At 44.8% G+C, this 19,607-nt stretch overlaps 1 protein-coding gene across 1 annotated transcript in view; it reads right to left on the reverse strand.

Annotated features, from left to right (window-relative positions):
- Positions 1 to 8,779: 8,779 nt before the first annotated feature.
- The window catches only part of LOC144946266 (microphthalmia-associated transcription factor-like), a 30,636-nt gene continuing 19,808 nt past the window's right edge, over positions 8,780 to 19,607 (reverse strand). The window contains exons 4-8 of the mRNA XM_078875159.1: positions 16,567 to 16,623; positions 16,065 to 16,140; positions 15,287 to 15,340; positions 12,557 to 12,704; positions 8,780 to 10,399 (exon numbers count right to left, since the gene is read on the reverse strand). Coding sequence (XP_078731285.1) covers positions 9,833 to 10,399; positions 12,557 to 12,704; positions 15,287 to 15,340; positions 16,065 to 16,140; positions 16,567 to 16,623 — 902 coding nt within the window. The 3' untranslated portion in view covers positions 8,780 to 9,832. The remainder of the gene's footprint in view (positions 10,400 to 12,556; positions 12,705 to 15,286; positions 15,341 to 16,064; positions 16,141 to 16,566; positions 16,624 to 19,607) is intronic.

The raw sequence follows: 19,607 nt of genomic DNA on the forward strand, positions 1-19,607 counted from the left end.
AAATGATAGCTCAACAAAGCGGCTTATCACGTGGCAATGATTAGCAGCCAAAATACTGGAAACGCATGTTTCTAGATGTGGAGGAAACGACCGGAGGAGCCGCAGGAAAATCCAGGCGACCACGGGGAGAGAGAGAGAGAGAGACATGCAAACTCCAAATATACAGCAGTCGGGATTGAACCAGCGACCTCCCGTAGACCAGGCGAGGCAGTTAACATTTCACCACCATGGCAGGTACACGTAGCTCATGTGCATTAAATATATGCGATGTGCATCATTTCACGTGCATACAACATAATATTATCAGAGCATATTTGTTAGCATAGTTTTTGCCGAAAGTATGTGTGGGTAATGCAGACTTGAAGCCTTGGTGTTTGAACACCTTAACACCTGTTTTATTGCCAGAAAGGGTAAAACTTATTTTTTATAGTTTTTTTCATCATACATATGAACGTATTGGCGGTACACCGGGGCGTGATATAAAAAAAAAATCACAATTTTTAATTTTATTTTTCCGCGATTTGCAAACCCCGGTCAAAAACAATTTTGCTTGGTGGTGCGTCCAAATCAGTTGTCGCGATGTCGGAGCAGTCGGAAGACGAACGAATGTGAGTTCAAAGTGTTGATTGTAGACTCTGTTATGCTGCACCGGTCTACCGCCAATGTGTCCACATTATCCGTGCCAGACAGTCGGAGGGGGGAGGGAGAGGGGAATGGGAGGCTTTGAGCCACAAGACTCTGCACACCTGCCCAGGTGTCAACGCAGCCCTCCCCCCCACCCATAGCCCACCACCCCCTTCCACCCAACGTCAATCGCACCTCTTTAGTTCACGCGGAGACACGTGGACAGAGCCGTCTCCGTCGTCATTAAAATAATGTCCCTACACATGTGGTGTGGGATCGAGGGAGAGTCCCGGCGAGTTGATAACGGCATTGATTTGGATCTCTGACCGCCGCCAGGCACTCCAAGTGGAAGGGGGGTGTGGGGTTTCACCGTGGTGGCACAACAAAAAAAAATTAACCCGTAAAAACATAGTTTTTCACTATAAATCCTTTATATGCGTGGCGGCTAGAGTCCTCTCGTCCTCTGGCTTGAGATGGCTGCCACCTATGGGTCAGATGATTGCCTGCCACCATTAAGCAATTGGTAATTAAATATAATTATTTTTTTCCTAAGAAGTGTAAAATTTTTGGAAAATGTTTTCACGAAAATTAATTGTCACGCACAACGAGTCTGTGTGCAAAATGTCAGTTCGATTGGATCACGGGAAGTTGGTTAAAAAACGACCGAAAGATTTGCACGGTCATAAGCGCGCAAGCAAGCAAGCAAGTGAACTTAATATAAAGGATTTAAAAACCCTAACCCGCCCGTAATTTTTTGGCACTCACCGTCGTGAGTTCTGATTCCTCTGCGAGCCACTTCTGCGCCGTGTAATTTAACGCAATACAACTTTCTCTGCCGCTGTTTTAACACCCTCCACGCTCACTGTCACCGAAACAAGATAATTAAAGGCATGCACCGTGTTGGTTTTATGCTCGTTACAATTGGATGCCACCCTTATCATTGTGCATGCCGTGCATTGTTATTTATGGCGAACGTGGTTATTTAATGTCGCTGGCGTGCGTGTGTGTGTGCGTGCAACGCTTTTTTTTTATTAACACTTTCCAACTACGGGTGACATTATAATTCATTTCGGCACAAAAGCTGCGTGGATTCGGAGATCAACCTGCTCTCTCTGCCAAATTAGGTATGGGTGGATCGCGGTGCTGGGCTCGCCCCTCCCGCCGGAGATAATGGCCACGAGAAAAAATTCCCTTCCAGGTCAGAAATGACCGTCCTGTTGATTCCAGCCATGAAAAAAAAGGAGGATGGCAAAAGACATCTATGGTCGCTGCATCGAGCGCGCTTTCAGTTGCGCTTCTGCGGCCGTCTGGAATGCTCTTCTTTCAGGTATTAGGAAGCCACTGGAGCGGTGCATTTTAAAATCTAGAGTGCTGATATTTTGGTTTTGGCAGCCAACAACGGCCGTAATTCTTGCCGAGGTGTATCAGCTGTACCTTCCCTTCTAGCCCCGCCCACCTTCCCCTTCTAGCCCCGCCCACTTCCCCCCCAACCTCCCAGTCCTTATTTAAGATCTTGTCTCCTGGATTTCTCTTCACTTGAGACAGTGAATTTGGCTGTGACGGTCCCACCTGAAGACGGAAACTTGTGTTGCCTCCGAAACTTCGTGATTTAATGGAGTTATATTCATTTATTATTATTTTATTTTAATATTATTTTTTACCTACGTGACTTTACCGAAAAAACCTAAGAGTATTGAAAACTCACTTCTTTATAATTGTTTTTTTCGTGTGTTTAGTTTGTTATCCTTCCCCCGCACATCTGATTCGCACGGTTGGCTACGTACGGTGCGGAAGAAGTTCAACATTGTGCGTATGTAATTGGGAGTCTCTGGAGCATAGCCCCTTGCATAAAGCGGTGTACCAGGGGGAATTTGGCCAGTGTGACCCCCCTGTCTCACTCTGGTGGTAAATCGACCAGGCTGCTCAACACATTTTAATTGTGGATACAGCCAGATCCTTTGTCGAATTCATGCGCCAAAATACTCTAAAAGTGATGGTATAGGACAATCATCCAAAAGTAAACCGCTTATCACGGAAGAATATCTCGCTTGGCTACGTACAATGAGAAAGAAATTCAACTGAACATACAAAAAGTCCCAAACGATTTTCTGTTGATACTCATACACGCTCACCCATCGCAAGGTTTTCAGACTCTCGCTGACATGGCCTGGGATCCTTCTGGACAGCCCTCGTCTCTTGAAAGCATGCCGTTCAATGCATCCCTGACTGTGGAATCAGGATGTGGTGGCAGTACCTCCGCTGAAATGAGCGAAGATAAGGGGAGGAAAGTGGAACGTGTCCCGTCACCGCACCCAACACAGAGTTGCCCGCAACTAGGAAAATACAACTGGCGCGAAAGACTATTTTCGATGCTGGCCAATTTGATGACGTCGTTCAACGTGACGAAAATTGCTGTGCAGCTTTACATTTTATACTGGTAGGAACCTCCTGGTTCCACCAGCCCACAGGGGATTATTGTGTCCGTCCGTCCGTCGTGCTTCCAAAAATGGGAGAGGTGGGGCTGGGTGGAGAGGGGAGGGTGGGGAGGGGCTGGGTGAGTAGGGAGGGGCTGTGTGGGGAGGGTGGGGAGGGGCTGGGTGGGGAGGGTTGGGCTGGGTGGGGTGGGGAGGGTGGGAAGGGGCTGGGTGGGGAGGGTGGAGAGGGGCTGGGTGGGTAGGGAGGGGCTGGGTGAGGAGGGGAGGGGGTGGAGGGGCTGGGTTGGGAGGGTGGGGCTGGGTGGGGTGGGGAGGGTGGGAAGGGGCTGGGTGGGGAGGGTGGGGAGGGGCTGGGTGGGGAGGGTGGAGCTGGGTGGTGGGAGGGGTGGGGCTGGGTAGGGAGGGGCTGGTCACTCCGTGGTGCCCTTATAAAACTCAACGTTTAACCTACTCACGCCGGCTTGTGCCCGCCCTCACAGTCGGGCATATTTGCGGAATACACCACGCCGCCGTTGACCCTGGCCATTGGCGGAGCACCCCAACGTTCCTACCAGCTCCCTCCGCAGGAATGTGTTTTTGGTGAAGTAAATCTGAGTAAATCTGTGGGACACGCACGCGCTTGACGACAGACGCACTTGTTAGTGAGGCAGAGATGATCTGCTTCGTGCGAATGATCAGATACCGTGATTCGAAATAAATCACCAAAAGTCTTTATCCTGGAGGGTGCGTGTGGCGTTATAGTCACGCAGAATGTCGAGAGCAGTCTCATGGAATACAAATTAAAGGTGATTTATAACCTTCATCACATTATTAAAGTATAATTCACGTTGAATTATGTCAGCAAATTAATTCTAATGGATCTCTTTTGGGAGGTGGAAAAATTATTGCGTTTCTGATATGTAACTGTGAAGATTATCATAATCAACTGTTGTAAAATAAACTGTACTGAAATCCCATTCTAAAAAAAATGTAATTATGTTATTGCAATAAAGTGTACTTATGCACTGTGTATTAGTTATTTCAGCAGCTTGAATCGCGCAGAGCTTTATAATAATTGTGTGCATTCCACATTTCACGTGTATAGAATTTTGTGATTAAAAAATGACAAATTCATCAGCCTGTAGCACTTTATTACACATACTGAGGATAACGTTTTAAACATAATTTTTTAGATAGCATTGGAAATTACTTGCTTCAACATTAATATTTAGCGATGCTTAACGCTGATGTTATGCGGTATAAAATACATTTTAATTAAAAAAATTGCCGCATGATAACACTAATTGTAGCGATCTGTCATGAGTGCCTGAGCTGCATTGTTTTTCAATGAATTTCTGTCCATTTAGTGGACCAATTAAGTTAAGCCTTGACAAACCGTGTTTCTGGAAAATAAAATTGATGCAGCCCATTTAAAAGACAAACTGATAATTAGCCATTTCACTACGGCTGCCGAGGTATTAAAGGGGTGAACACTCGGCACAACGAACATCAATGAAATGTGGAAGGCGTTAATCAAACAAGCAGAGACGGAAAGAGCAGAAACAAAACACGTGGATGAAGAACATTCACAAGTTTCGTGGCATCATTCCAACTACGGTACTAAGAAATGTAAGAGACTGTGGGCCAAAGCGACATTGGTCAACAATAATAATACTCGATTTGAAGCTTTCGTGACTGCAGGGATTCATCTTCTTGGTTCTTTCGGTAAAGTCACGTAGAAGGGAAATAATACAATAATAAAAATAAAACATAATAAAATACAATTCTCACGACGTTTCGGCCACAACGCAAGCAGCAGTCCTCAGGTGAAGAACTGGTCTGTCGGAAAGACAGCGTCTGAATGCTCATTCAGACGCTGTCTTTGCTCATTCAGAGGCTGTCTTTCCGACAGACCTGTTCTTCACCTGAGGACTGCTGCTTGCGTTGTGGCCGAAACGTCGTAAGAATTGTATTTTATTAGGTTTTATTTTTATTATTTTAATACTTCCCTTCTACGTGACTTTACCGAAAGAACCAAGAAGAAGAATAATACTAACAACTGAGTGGCAGCCACAGCATAGAATGTGCCGGAGAAGATATCCACAGAGGAGATGGAACCATGAAATTATCTCCAGTGCAGGTGCTCGATGTGTTACATTATCATCATCATCATCGCAGTCGCAGGATCCCAAGAGGTGGTCATGGCTCGGAGTGGCCTTCCGCAGTGCATTGGCCATGGCTCACGATAATGGTGGCACAATGCATTAAAAAGGATGTCTGCAGAGTCATGCAGTGTTCTCGTGCGTGCGTGCCAAATATATAAAGGGTTAGAGGAACGGGCGGAGGGAAGTGGCAATGTTAATTAAAAGCAGTGCGACTCGTCGAGTAATATTAAGCCTTTTTTTCTGGACAACCTGGGCAATGTACACTTTAGGTCCATTAGCCAGTCTCCCATTCATCATTACGGCATAACACCCCACAGTATTTTATTGCACTTTACACATAGCACTACTTAAGTAATGGGTGGCCAATTATTGGTTTCTCATCAGGCTAAATGGAATATAAATTGGGCGCGCGCATCCCTTGTGGCAATACCACGACCGATCGATTGAGTCGGTGAAAAGAGGTGAAAGAGGTTGATTCTTTACCGTTGAAAACGTATTTGTCGCGAGTATTCTTTTTATACGTATTTTCTTCGTTGAGGGCGGTAAAAAAAAACACGAGTCAGTTTGCATGGTGTGCTTCAGGAAAATGTTTAGGCGTTTTGTCGTTTATTTCTCACTCGTGACGTTAAGGAATTGTACGCCAGTGAGCGCAATGGAATTGAAGTGTCAAAGCCAACTGGTGTATCTTGAGTCACCGTTATCACCACGAGTGTTCAAGGAAGACGCGGACTCGCGTTTCGTGCAGGGATTTTGAGGGTACGTCTGCCACCTAGTGGATGTTGTCCAAATTGTCAGTTGAAGCAACCACCCAATCAGTTGGAGCGATACTGAGGCGAGTTGTTGAAACTAACTCGTCCGGTATACCGGAGGTCGTGAGTTCGATGGCTCGATCCAGACGCCTGTATATTTGGAGTTTGCATGTTCTCCCCGTGGCCACGTGGACCCTCCGGTTTGTCCCTCCAAATTTAGAATGTCTATTGAGAGAGCGAGTCTAACGGCTGACAAGGTTTTTGGAACGCTTCTTCATGTGTTTTGGTGGGAGGGTGAGAGAGGGGAATCATTTGTGTGTAGGGGCGCCACGGTGGCGAGATGTTAACTACCTTGCCAGGTTTACAGGAGATCGTCGGTTCTGTCCGGAACCGGACGCCTGCATAGTTGGAAAAGAGTTTTTTGGGTTAGATCGCGTGAATTTATGAATGTGTCGTTACGATCCAACACCACCCGACATAGCCAACTCGTAAGGGTTGTCACGTAAACAGAACATGCCCTTTGATCTGGTCCTTCCTGTCTATTGTGTGTATTAAAATAGCCGTACCAACGGTAATCCCTATTCAAGTATGCTGCCCTTCATAGGCATGTATTTAAATAATGTTTTATTTGATGATTCGCTTGCACGCAGCACTAAGGCGGTAGTAATCCAAACGGTTAAAATTATTTTTATTTCATTCAATTTCGATAGATTCTCTAATTAGTCTTGGCCAGTCGTAGCTAGTTTTGCATATAACTTCAACATTATCAAAATCAATTGAGTGTCCTTGTTGGCACGCGTGTTTTGCTTCTGCTGACATTTGTATTTGGGAGCATTAAATATTTTTCTGATATTCTTTTAGTCTCGTGCTGATCATTCGTCCTGTTTGCCCAACATGACGTTGTCCACACGTGCAGTTAATCCTATACACCTTCTGTTGATCGCTTCAGAAATATATATTTTGTACCAGATATTAACTTCCGTATTTGATGTACCGTGACAAATCTGACTCGGATGTTTTGTTTTTCCAAACATCTGGTTAGTTTATCAGTTTCAATGCTCGTGTTATATGATTTGGTTTTGGCATTCAATGGCCTGTTGATTTGTGCATCATTGTAACCGTTCATTTGCAGCGCTTCTTTAACATGTTGAATTTCACTTATCAGACTGTCACCATCTGACACTTTCTTAGCTCGATGAATGAGCGTCTTGATAAGAGCAGATTTCTGTGTGGGGTGATGGTGTCTCTGCATTCAGATAGGCGTCAATATGCGTTTTCTTTCGGTAAACACTGTGTGTTATTTTACTATTTCGACCCCGTCCGAGCAGAATATTCAGAAATGGTAGAGTTCTGTCAGCTTCCACTTCCATGGTGAACTGTAAGGATAGGTTTTGCGAGTTGAGATGATTTAGAAATGCGTTCAGTGTATCTTTGCCGTGTGGCCAGACCACCGATGTGTCATCCACATATCTAAACCAAGAAGATGGTTTTAGTGTGCCTGAAACTGTTGCTTTTGTGTAAAAATCTTCCATGTACAAATTCGCTATCACAGGAGACAAAGGAGAGCCCATTGCTGCTCATTCCTTTTGTTTATAGAAGTCACCTTGCCACAAGAAGTCGGTGTTCTTTAGACAGTGTTCAGCTCGTCTTGGGATACCACCACATCTACGCCTCTATATAAGCAACAAAACAGTAAGACTTCTCCACAAATATGTCTGTCGCCTGATGAAGCTAGTTGTAATTACTGGCGAAACGTCGTACTCAGATTGTAAATGTTGTGGCTTGGCTCTCCAACACACCGGTGTGCTGTACTAGTGACGAATTGGCCACGTTCTGTTTACGTGACAACCCTTACTAGTTGGCTGTGTCGGGTGGTGGCGGGTTTAACGACACATTTATATATTTACGCGATCTAACCCAAAAACACCTCTATTATAAACCGTGTGTAGTTTTGTGCTGAATCGATTGTGCTTGAATCGTCCATTCTCCGAAGTCTTAATACGATGTTACTTTCACTAAGAGTAAAACTATCTCAACGACAGCTTTGCCGAGCATTCAACTTTTAGGTGAATTTGAAAAGGAAAGTAGGTAAAAAAATAAAGAATAAAAATAAATAATAATAGAAAAAATAATAGAAATAAATTAATAAATCACGACGTTTCGGATGCAACACAAGCTTCCGTCTTCAGGTGGAACCGTCACAGCACAATTGCTGTATCAAGTAAAGAGAAGTCCCAAGAGACCCGACCTTGTATATATATACTGGTTAAGGGGGGAGGAGCCAGGACGGGCCGCGGGAGAGGAGTTGTTGTGAGATGGTTAGTACGGCTGCTGCTTGTTGGGACTGAGCCTTTGTCATGTAGATAGTAGAAGCAGATAATTCTAGAATTTTAAAAGGAAGTTTTAAAATGCAGCATAAACTTTCGTGCAATTTCATTTTACACACAGGAGGGCGATGTCGTGGTGATGCAGGTGGTTAGAACCATCGTGGTAAGTGCCGGCAACAATAATTATATTCCGTGCCATGGCTAGTATCAGTGGAGAGGGATAGTTGAACTGGTCCTGGGCACAACCTTCAACAACCCCCACTGAACGGCGTGGTGAAGGATGGTCAAGCAAACCCCATATCTGGCATGGCATATACCAGGATGGCCTTCATCCAGCCGTGGATTAACCGAAGGAGGTGAATGTAAGTGTATTTTCTTTGGCAGTTTTTGCACATGTGCATTCATGATGTGCCAATTAAACGAATGCTAAATTATATGGTCATTTCTGAGGGGCGAAAAAAAGTGTACAAAAATGCACAGCACTCGGTAAGGCATAATTTTGTGAAACATTGAATTTAATGAATGTGAACATTTCTCATTTGAAATTTACAAAAACATACAAAAGTGAATGTGAAAAAAATAATTCCGACATTTTTAATGATTATCCATTCATCTTAGAATCATAAATACTTCCATGTATGCAATCAACTGGAACATTTAAAAAGTCCTAAACATGCCATTTCAATTTCGGTTAGGGCTGTTGATACGAAAATACCGTTACATTTCCCACATCAATAGAAACATTTGTCAAATTATTTGTCAAATCGTTGGTTCATAAAAGTTTCAGAACAAATCTGCATTGTAGTGTAGTATCTTAAAAATTTCTGAAGTTATAACCAGTGTTAGATCCTCGAAAAATATTTCATTGTAAAATTGTGTTTCATATATATATGAGATGCACATTAATCTACCTTCATTACCACCCACTCTTCCTGAAGTAAAATAGTTTTTCAAACATTTTAGAAAAAAAATTGGGCAGTGTTGCTACGGCATTTCAATATTTTTGTTTTTTTTGCATTTATAAAAATTATTATTCTAGAAACATTTTTTACCAAAAAGGTCTACATTAAATTTAAAAAATTATTATGTTTCACCCATGATTATTTTTGGAACGGCTCAATGAGTAAGGGTTGCTGCCCATGCCATTTCGCTCTTGACAAAAGTGGATTTGCATTTCCAACGGAATAATCTGCCATGAACCGAGCACTTGTTTTTTTTTATATTCAACAAAACCATGGCCACACTGAATCGGCAGTCTTGCCTCACCCGTAGAGCCGCAAGTTTTATCATAAGTGAAACACAGATGGCAGAGACTCGTATTAAAAACAAAGTATTAGGTATAACAGTCAATTTAAACTAAATTCAAAACAAAGGCAGATATTCTCTTTGAACATTTCAATAATTCACTTGAGCTTCGATCTTCTTTGAAGATATACATATACAATGTACATTTGTATATACATTTTTTAAAAAGGTACACCACCACCAACAACAAACAACAAAAAGAAAACAGATCGTGGCAGGCCGTCATAAGCTAATGCAGCGCGGCGACGTCAAATCCCGTCGGCGTCGTCGTCGTCATCATCGTCGTCGTCGCTGAAGCTGCTCGTCTTGGAGGCAGTGGGAGAGACGGACGAGAGGAGGGGGTCCGAGCCCCCTACGGGTGACAGGCCGTCGTCCAGAAGAAAGTCCCTGAGCCGCAGCCCATTTGTGAACGGGTAGCACTCGGCAAACTGGTCAACCGGATCGCCTAAGTGCGTGAGCAGCTCGGTTGGCAGCCGATGCTGATGATGCTGGTGCTGCTGCTGCTGCTGATGCTGCTGATGCTGCTGATGCTGATGCTGCTGCTGATGCTGCTGCTGCTGGTGGTGGTGATGGTGACTCAGGGGATCCGTGTAGCCGAAGGTCCCCTCGTTGAGGTCGAGGATCGTGATGCCCCCTCCGAGGTCCGGTATGCCCGACACGGCGGTATCGGCGTGTTGCAGGGCGAAGTCGAGACGTTGCAGCCCCCCCATCTCGGGCTCTGCCTTGATGAGCTGCTGCCCGGTGAGGTCACCGTTGGTCAGGCCCGTCGGGGAGCTGCTGGGAAGGCCGTGAGCTCGCGCCTGCATCTCCAGCTCCTATAGCCGACACGTGGGGCGGTTTTTCGCGGAGGATGAAGTTGTTCTAGATTTGAAGTTTTCGTGACTGCAAGGATCCATGCTCTTTGTTTTTTTCGGTAAAGTCACGTAGGTGAAAATAATGAAAACAACTGATTTCGTTTAGTTGTTTTCATTTTTATTTTTATTTTTTCACCCACGTGACTTTTTTTTACCAAAAAAAACAAAGAGGATGAAGTTGTTGTGTGTCTCGGTGTCGAGGAGCGTTTGCTTGCGTGATGAGACGCACGTCGCAAGAGTTTGCTTGATGATATCGGTCGGGAGAGTCAACGGGCTGATGGGACTACAATATATATTTACTGAAATGTGGTAGGACAAAGCGTTTGATTTTTAATGTGTTAGCATTGTCGAGCACAATAATGAGTGTCATGTAAGTGGGTTGTTTTAAAAATAATCCGTTAACTTAATCGTCATTCGAGAATATTGGATGGCCATACTTTACCACTCTGGTCAGTGCGGGTATGCGAACGCGGGATATGATGTCATATATTTGTTGCAGCAGAGAATCGCTAGAGCTTGGCAATGGCTTGGAAAGACCTTCATTTAGCAGTGGATCGCTCATGGCTTATCATGACGATGACGCAATGTCATAATTATCACCAAGGACATTGATGCATTTTCTTGGACTTTCATTGTACGTGGCAGTATCAAAGCAGGAAGAAATGTTGTACCAGCAGTGGCGATTACAGCACTTTACTTTCCTTAAATGTAAATCCCAGAAATGATCCGCTTTGTTTGAGTGGAAGCCCAATGCACTCATTTGCATTAATCTCCCACGTTGAATCCTCTTTTTTATGGAACAATGTAGCGAGTGCCCTTCCATAAGGCACCTATGATGCACGTGATGTGCCATTGAAATTACAACCGACTCCATGGGATGTGTGTGACGGATAGGGGTTAGGCGATGCCCATTGTGTCTCCGTGACTTTAAGATGTGTGCGGGGAACCCAGAATCCTTCTCGTTAAGCGATTAATCGTCGCGCATTAATGCGTAGCGAGTAGTACAGCAAAACGTTAAGTGGAGTTTCATCGGAAAAGAAGCCGATATTGATTGGTTACCCAGCCTCTGTGGTCCCGATTCAAGCCACCATGTGTGGCACGTGACGCCCCCTGGTGACGCAGAACCTCGGCTGCACAGGCGACGTTTTGAGATGAACAGTCCCAAGCAGTGGTTCTTAACCTTTACCTGCAGCCTCTGGCACCCCTATGGTTCTCAATTGTTACAAAATTGTTGCAATGTTAATAAACACACATGGGTTTGATTAAACAAAGTATTAGTTGCACTTACGTGCGCCGTGCTAAATTTGTGTTTTCGACGATTCGCCTTCTAACCAAAATCTGGCCGCATCTAGCGCTCCGAGAAAGAGCATCTCGCACTCCCAGGGGGTGCAGCGTGCACCCCGGGTCGAGAACCACTCGACTCAAACATTGCTTCTCAATATTTTTGTTTTAACCCCCCCCACCCGCAGGCTGTCCTCCCCGTTCCATCTCAGGCAAACATGTTGTATATTTGTGTGTTTTGTCTCCGCACTATCAATATGATTACAGTCAAACAATCTTTACATTCGTAACAGCGTATGTTAGTGGCACTTCTTCTTGGTTCTTTCGGCAAAGTCACGTAGAAGGGAAATAATAAAAGAATAAAAATAAAACATAATAAAATAATTCTCACGACGTTTCGGCCACAACGCAAGCATTCATTCAGACGCTGTCTTTCCGACAGACCTGTTCTTGAGGACGGCTGCTTGCGTTGTGGCCGAAACGTCGTGAGAATTATTTTATTATGTTTTATTTTTATTATTTTATTATTTCCCTTCTACGTGACTTTACCGAAAGAACCGAGAAGATGAATCCCTGCAGTCACGAAAGCTTTAAATCGAAATTCAGTTGTACTTGTTAAAGTAAGCCTGTTGACTCCTTCCTATCCTCCGTCCGGTCCACGAATTGAATCGTCGCCCAAATTCTGTCGTTTCGTCCCTTCGCCTTCGAGCAATGCCGCCGATGCTCCGCTCCCTCGCCACAGTGAAGTGCCACCCATGTTCTCAAAAGTTATAAGGAAGCTCCCACGTCATCTGGAGACGGTCGTTTAAAAAAGAGACACTCGTGATGGAGACTTGCCTGCATGCGCATGATCAGGCCTCTGTTGGTCTGCTCCAGACGCCTCTGACGATTCTCCATCTCCTTGACTCTTTGCTGCTCCTTCTGAAGTCTCCGGATGTAGTCCACAGACGCCTTCAGGATGGTGCCCTTGTTCCACCGCATGTCCCTGGCGATGACATCACGCGTCGATTAAAAGCGGCCACTGGCAGTGTCGCCAATTTTGCTTCGATTTTGCGGGATACGGGACAGAGTTGCGGTGCGCGGCGTGGGAATTGGTTCGGAGCGGCAGTTAAGTAAGCTTGTTAGCTGTTGTCGTACGTATGTTGAACTTCTTTCGCACCGTGCGTAGCCAACCGTGCTAATCGGAGGTGCGGGAGAAGGACGACAAACTAAACACAACGATAAGTTTTGAAGAAATTAGTTGTCAATCTATGCTATTTAAAAATGCACATCTCCAGTGGCTTCCTCATATCGGAAGTAAGCACGTTCCAGACGGCCGTGGAAGCCAAGGGGTAGTCACTCGTGAGTGTCACTAGTTTTAACATAATGGCCACTCAGCGGTGGATAGCGCATGTGAAAGCCAATGAGCTTTTAAGGTGTTCAGTGTCAATGAATGTTAACTCTGAAGAAGGAAAATATGTAATGTTGGTGTTCATTGGTAGTCAAAAGACTTATATAATGCATAATGATTTACAATTACTTTTTCTTAGCTCTGCCACTGATTCAGGATTTGATGTTGTGTTTTGTCTCAACGTCAGTTGCTATAAACACGGCATATCCTTTTTGCAGCTAGTATTTGTTTTTTTTCACTGGGAACCCACTGTTGTACACTGCATCAAAAAAACCTGGGGACCGTGTTTCACAGAGGTGGTGCAATGAGGATGAATCTCACGATGATTAAACAGCTAAATTAACAGCAGGAGGGTGAGGGGTTGTAGCGGAAATTCCCGTACAAGTCGACTGATTCGCTGAAATGTATAATACTTCATTTTAATTCCAGTATCTTTTAGTGATGATGATGATGCACTGGTTGTGAAGAATAATCACAGACAACAGAAAATCAATATGTTTGTCGATCACGCCGCCCTAAAAGGCCAACATAAACTAGGCGAGGCTTCAGGCAAAACCCCCTCCTTTGTTGTAGAGCGATTATAATTTATGGGTTTATAAAAAATAATAAGTATTTTCTGCTTGTGGGCTCGTAAACTGGTTGAATGTAAATTTTACTATGATCTGTCCTGTGAACTTTGGGTCATTTGCAACGCTTTACCACCCAGGAGATAAACGGTTTGAGTAGGACAGGTTCAGACCATTACGCAGGTTCAGTATTTGCCACTAACCACATTTATGTCGCAATGAAAGTAGCCGCATACAAATGAAAAGGGAATGGATGTTTAGCTGCACAAAGTCACTAGAACATCCAATCACGGAGGAACAAATCAGTTTACATGTCTTTAATATTCGCGAGCGCTTTAATACAATGCTCCAGAGAGTCTGGCGTGCCGGTAAAAAGTGTGGAATATCCAATTGCACTCCATTTGAAGTGTGCCTGTGTCATCATGAATGCTATCGCACACGCCTGCCAAGTTGTACATTAATGCAACGCATGCACAAAAAATATACTGCGATAAAATTAGAACCCTCTTAGCGGACAACAATGGAAGGCGTCGTGAATATTCCGAGGCATTTAACGCCTTCGCCGTCTGTGCGTTGGTAAATGTTCCTCCAGCAGTCTTGCGTAAGTGAAGGCATTCACAAATAATGGAGCAAACCAAAGTCATCGCCAATTCTCCAATGTGTGCAAACTAAAAAGGGGGCTTGCATTTATTTTTTTATGGCATCGCTCGGTTGCAAAACGAAAGGGCCCCCTTGTAAAAAGAAGGTCGCAGCGTTCAAGATAAAAGCGGTTGGTAGCACAATATAGCACTAAATTATGGGTTACCCTTTCAAGAAGATCATATAGAGTATTGCTTATTCCTGTACAGGTGAAATTTGACAGATAAGGTCACACAATGGCTTACTCTTTCTAAGAGTGGCGTGCCGCGCTGTGTAGTGGGGACGCGTGCTTCTACTTCCGTTAAGATGAAACGCTCTCCGCACCTTCTTGACCTTGCGCCAATTATTTACCCAGAAAGCATTGGCTGAGTATCGGGGCTTTTTCCTTTTTCAAGAGGACGCTGTACGTGGGAGGAATTTTCGTGGGTGTCAGAAGGTGGCACTCAAATCTGCCACCTTATGGGCACCTTGCAGCCCTCACTCCTACAGCACCCGGCAAGCCCCAGAGATCATTTAACAAAGGACTAACCCGGCTCAGAACTGCTTGGCTCAGAAATCTGATGAGATGGGAGAAATGTAAGAATACCGGATCTTTATTATTTTGTCTGCTTTTGTTATTGTTATCTGGTGTTATCCTTACGCATTTCATCCTTGTTTTGCATTCTATTCAGTAGTCCAAGTTTACTTTACACGTTTGTCACTTTACTTATCAAGAGTAGTGCACTGCCCATTTAAACTACCAAGACATTAACATGTAAGTGCTCTCTAGCCTGGCATAACAAAAAAAGCACGTATGTACAATTCTGCCACATTTATATAAGCTGTGTGTTTTGCGCGGAGCATTAGTGCAGTTCCTAGCATACTGCGCTCTGATCTCGGTGACCTGAGTTTGGTGCCTGGCCAGGGTTAACACCAATGGTGGGTGAAATCGGAGCCAGTTCTGTGCCCCTCTGTTCAAGAACTCACACTGACCAGGATGATGGAGCGTGATCAGACAGTTCCCCATGGGATGGCTCCATCCAGCAGCTGATTGATACAAGATTGGAAATTATTATTGTGCATGCCTTATATGCTAAACAATTATTTTCGTTTTACATGACCCAATTTCGTGCAGAAATATACCAAACTAATCTCATGTGGATCTAAATTTACTATCAGACAATGCTTGCTTCCATTATTGGCCTATGTTTTGCAATGCATTAATTGCCATCTCTGTCACACGGTGTTTTAAAGTCTCCAGTTATTGATTACGTGGCTTTGACAACGGCATAAGTGCTTTTTTTAAATCCAAGTATTATGACTGTGAGCCGTTCATCATTTGATGGACACTGTTAAATAATAGCAGGGTTAATTGGTCTACTTTATTTACCCTTCTGAGTTGGACATTCCTTGAAGCGTTTAGTGAGTCAACAGCCAAGAGGAGACACATTGGCTGAACTGGGCGGACGATAAATCATTGCCTTTTGTCTGGCGGCAGCTGTAACATTTATTGCATCGCTTTATTTCCTGTACCTGGCGAAAGAGCCATTGCGTATAAATGTGTAAAATGTTTAACAGCCGGTGGATTGGACATTGAGGTTGTGCCATAAACAGTCAGGGTGAAGATTCTTTTCGCTGTTGCCAACACTCGAGAGTCAAACACAAAAAAACTTAGGGTCCAATAAGCGGTTTTGATTACGGTGAGCATCGCGTGCTTTATGGGGAGAGGCACACGTAGGCAGTAAAAAACAATGAACACGTAAATACTCACGGATCGTTGGATTTCGGAATAAGCGTGCCGAGCTCTTTAATGCGGTCGTTAATGTTGAACCGTCTCCGTCGTTCAACTGGTCACACAGGGGCACGGGCGAGTGTCAGAGGACCGCAGTCTTTGCTTTGTTACCACTTAAATGTATTTACGTTTACCCAGGAATGTCACACTAAGTCCGAATGCTTTTTTTCAGGAGGGGTTCTGCATTCGGATGTTTGGCCAACACAAGTTGCATTCGTTTTATAAACTTCATTCAAATGACATCGGTTTTTTTGTCGTTATTTACTTTGGGAGTAAATGAGAGAACTCCGACTAAACCCTTGCAGGGCAGAGGGATAACGTACAAACCACACGCACAAAGGTTACCCAAATCAGGACTCAAACCCAGGTCCTTCTTGCTGTGAGGAACAAGTGTGTTTGCCACTGCGCGACCCTGCCACCTAAAAAAACTAAACTTTGTGTGTACGTGACCGCGCAGTGCGTGAACTCTGTGAGAACTCACTCAGGTTGTGGTTGTCCTTCTTTTGCCTTTCCTTGGCCAAAGCTCTGACCTCAGGTTCTGTAGATTGAAGAAAAGTCCATTAGTAAAGAACACGTCTTGGATTTTTGCACATGGGTGAAAGATAATTTTATTTCCTGCCAGGCTACCCCAAGTATTAACTCAACGAGCCTTTTGTTATTGTACCAGGTAAGGCTCACTGAGCCATGTAGCTCTTTTTCAGAAGCGACTTGGCCACAAACGATAGCTCAGCGAAGTGGCTTATCACGTGGAAATGTAAAGCAGCCAAATACTCTAAACGCACGTTGATTCTAAATGTGGAGGGAAAAACCGGAGGATCCGAAGAAAAATGCACGGGACCACGGGGAGAACATGCAAACTCCAAATATACAGCAGCAGGCGTCAGGGTCGGGATTAAACCGACGACCTCCTGCATACCAGGCGAGGTAGTTAACATCTCGCCACCTCGGCGCCCCCGCATTAGCAGCGGGGAGCCTGAGAAGTTGGTGGGCAGTTGTGTAAAACACGTAAGGGTAAAAGTCCGTAAAGGTGCAGCCTTGAAATGTCTCTCTGACGCCACTGCTGGTAAGAAGAGTCTCCACTCGAGGGAGCTTTACAGAGCCCCTCGAGAAAGGCTTACTCACGGAAATATTCACCGCGAGGTCTTCTATTCAACGAGTCACGGCGTCTGTCAGAGCGCCGGCTATTTGCAGCCTTACAGATTAATGAATACCTACGTTTAAAACCCACACAATGGCATGCTTAACACGGCGGTGCTCCTTATTATCACGTGCCTTAAAAACCACGCTGTGGTCACTATGCCCAGTGTCAGATAAACACGCCTAGAACGCAAGCAACCCTCTGCCAGAGAGCGACATTCCACAAAAATAGCGCAGAGACACATCCAGCAAACGAGCGGTTGCACGCACATCTATACACAGCTCGCTGAACAGATCACCATGCAACTGGGCTGGATTCCACACGGCTAATTGCTGCTCAAATATGGAATTATGATTAACTGCTTTCTCGCCACATAATCACGTACTAACCTAAGATAAAAATGGCCCATGTAACCCACACATGATGTTGGGGCAAGTGCAGCTAGCGAGTAAGCCCTGCGCCTGACAATCTCCCCAGTGCTGATGTTTAAACCCTGCACCAGGCACTCATTGACGGCTGAGTGGACCTCAAGGGATGGCTCAGGCACAGTGCAGTTATCCGCCACTGATGTTAACCGTGGCCATGGAACCGGACTCGGGATGCCGGGTTCGTAGAGCAGTGTCGCTAACCACTGTGCCACCGCTCTGCATACGCTTGAGTCCACGCATGCCTAGGCTCGTGCGTGCATTCGCACTTGCACGCAATGATGCACACGAGGAGTACAGCGTGCTGACTTCAATGCGTTCACTCACGTGCATCACATGCGCCAACACTCACAATCAATGGAGGTTAAATCACAACAACAACAGCAAGGACATTTCCCACAAAATGTGCGCGTGGTGCGTGCGTCGCGTTCAACGTTCCGTCCGTTTTGGTGCCTCAAGGGTTTTTTTGTTTTTCTTTAGGGGAACGCAAAACAAAAGTCGATCTGTGTTTTTGTTTTTTTCGTGCGTGCATTCTCTCCTGTCATCGTCGTCGGTGCAAGGGGGCGAGAGAGAGAGAGTGCGCGCGGGCTCTGCGGATTGTCGCGGAACCTCTCAAAACCCGGCCGTGTCGACGCGTACCACCCACCCCGCCGTGCCATCGGGGATCCACTTTGTTGTTCGAGGACTCCCGGTTCCGCACGCTGTGCATGCCTTTGCTGATTGAGATTTTTTTTCTTCCTCTCTTGGGATGTGCCTTAGGCTCCCCGCCCCCCCACCCCCCACCCCCCCTTTGCACCACCCCCCTCCCTTTCCCACATAAAAACAACCCTTTGAAATTGATTAACAAGCCAAAAATGTACTCTTATAATTACCGGCATTTATAGATGGTGAAATGCTTCCATTGTCAATGTTTTCTGTGCTGTCTCTAGTTTTTTTTTTAAGCTTTCATTTCCAAAAACATCTTGGCCAGTGCAAGTGGTCAACATTTTATAAATACGCTCGCGAGTATTTTCTGTGAGCAACATGTTCTGTTCTCTGCTATGTGTTTTTATAGTTAAAATATATATATATACGATGTTTGTGTCTGTATCTGCCATTTTCGCGTGTCCGTGCTAGATAGCGAAATGTTTTAAAACTCGTCATACAGGTACGGGGCAGGGGTTCAAACCAAATCACTTAAACAGTGATTAAAATTTAAACTATACATTGTGCAATAAAGAATTTAAGTGTTGCCCGTGTCAAAATTGTCACGTGAAATCGTGGCACGAAGTTCAACATTTAAATTGTGAGCAGCAAAGTTTGATTGGTAACCGTTCTAATTGCCTCATCATAAAGGTATGCAAATGAAAATGCAACGTTCAGATTTGTAAGATGAGTTCACGTTCTTTTAATAGCTGTACAAGTTTAAGCCCCTAGAGCCAATGAATGTTTGGCCAAACCAGGAATCACGTGTCTTTATCCAAACATATATTGTGAATCGTAACAGATGTATTGATTCTAATCATGAACCCAAATGCTTTTTTATTCATGAAATCATGGGTTGAGGGTGTGAGAGGTGGTACTCATTTAAAAACTGATTTAACTCGTCACTGATGTTAACTATGGCTGCGGAATGAACTTGGGTTGTATGGTCCTAGCATAGCGTGTACACACTGCCACACAAAAGAAAAAAATCCCCTGTATAGCCTTAACAGACTATTGGGGTAAGTGCTGTTAACGAGCACCTATGAAGGTCGGCACAACACACGAGTGGGTAGGTGGCCAGCACTACGCCCGGCCACGTTTGTCTCCCCAGTGGCGATGTTTACACATCGTACCAGGTACCCATTTGAAGCTGAGTCGACCTAGGGGATGCCAATGACCGTTTTAGAAAATCGTCACCGGGTTCGTAGTGCAGCGCCCAAATCGCTACACCACCACTCCCCACGACACACACACGCACACAGATACAACTTCGCT

The sequence above is a fragment of the Lampetra fluviatilis genome, chromosome 40 (assembly GCF_964198595.1).
Source record: "Lampetra fluviatilis chromosome 40, kcLamFluv1.1, whole genome shotgun sequence".
Taxonomy (NCBI): Eukaryota; Metazoa; Chordata; class Hyperoartia; order Petromyzontiformes; family Petromyzontidae; genus Lampetra; species Lampetra fluviatilis.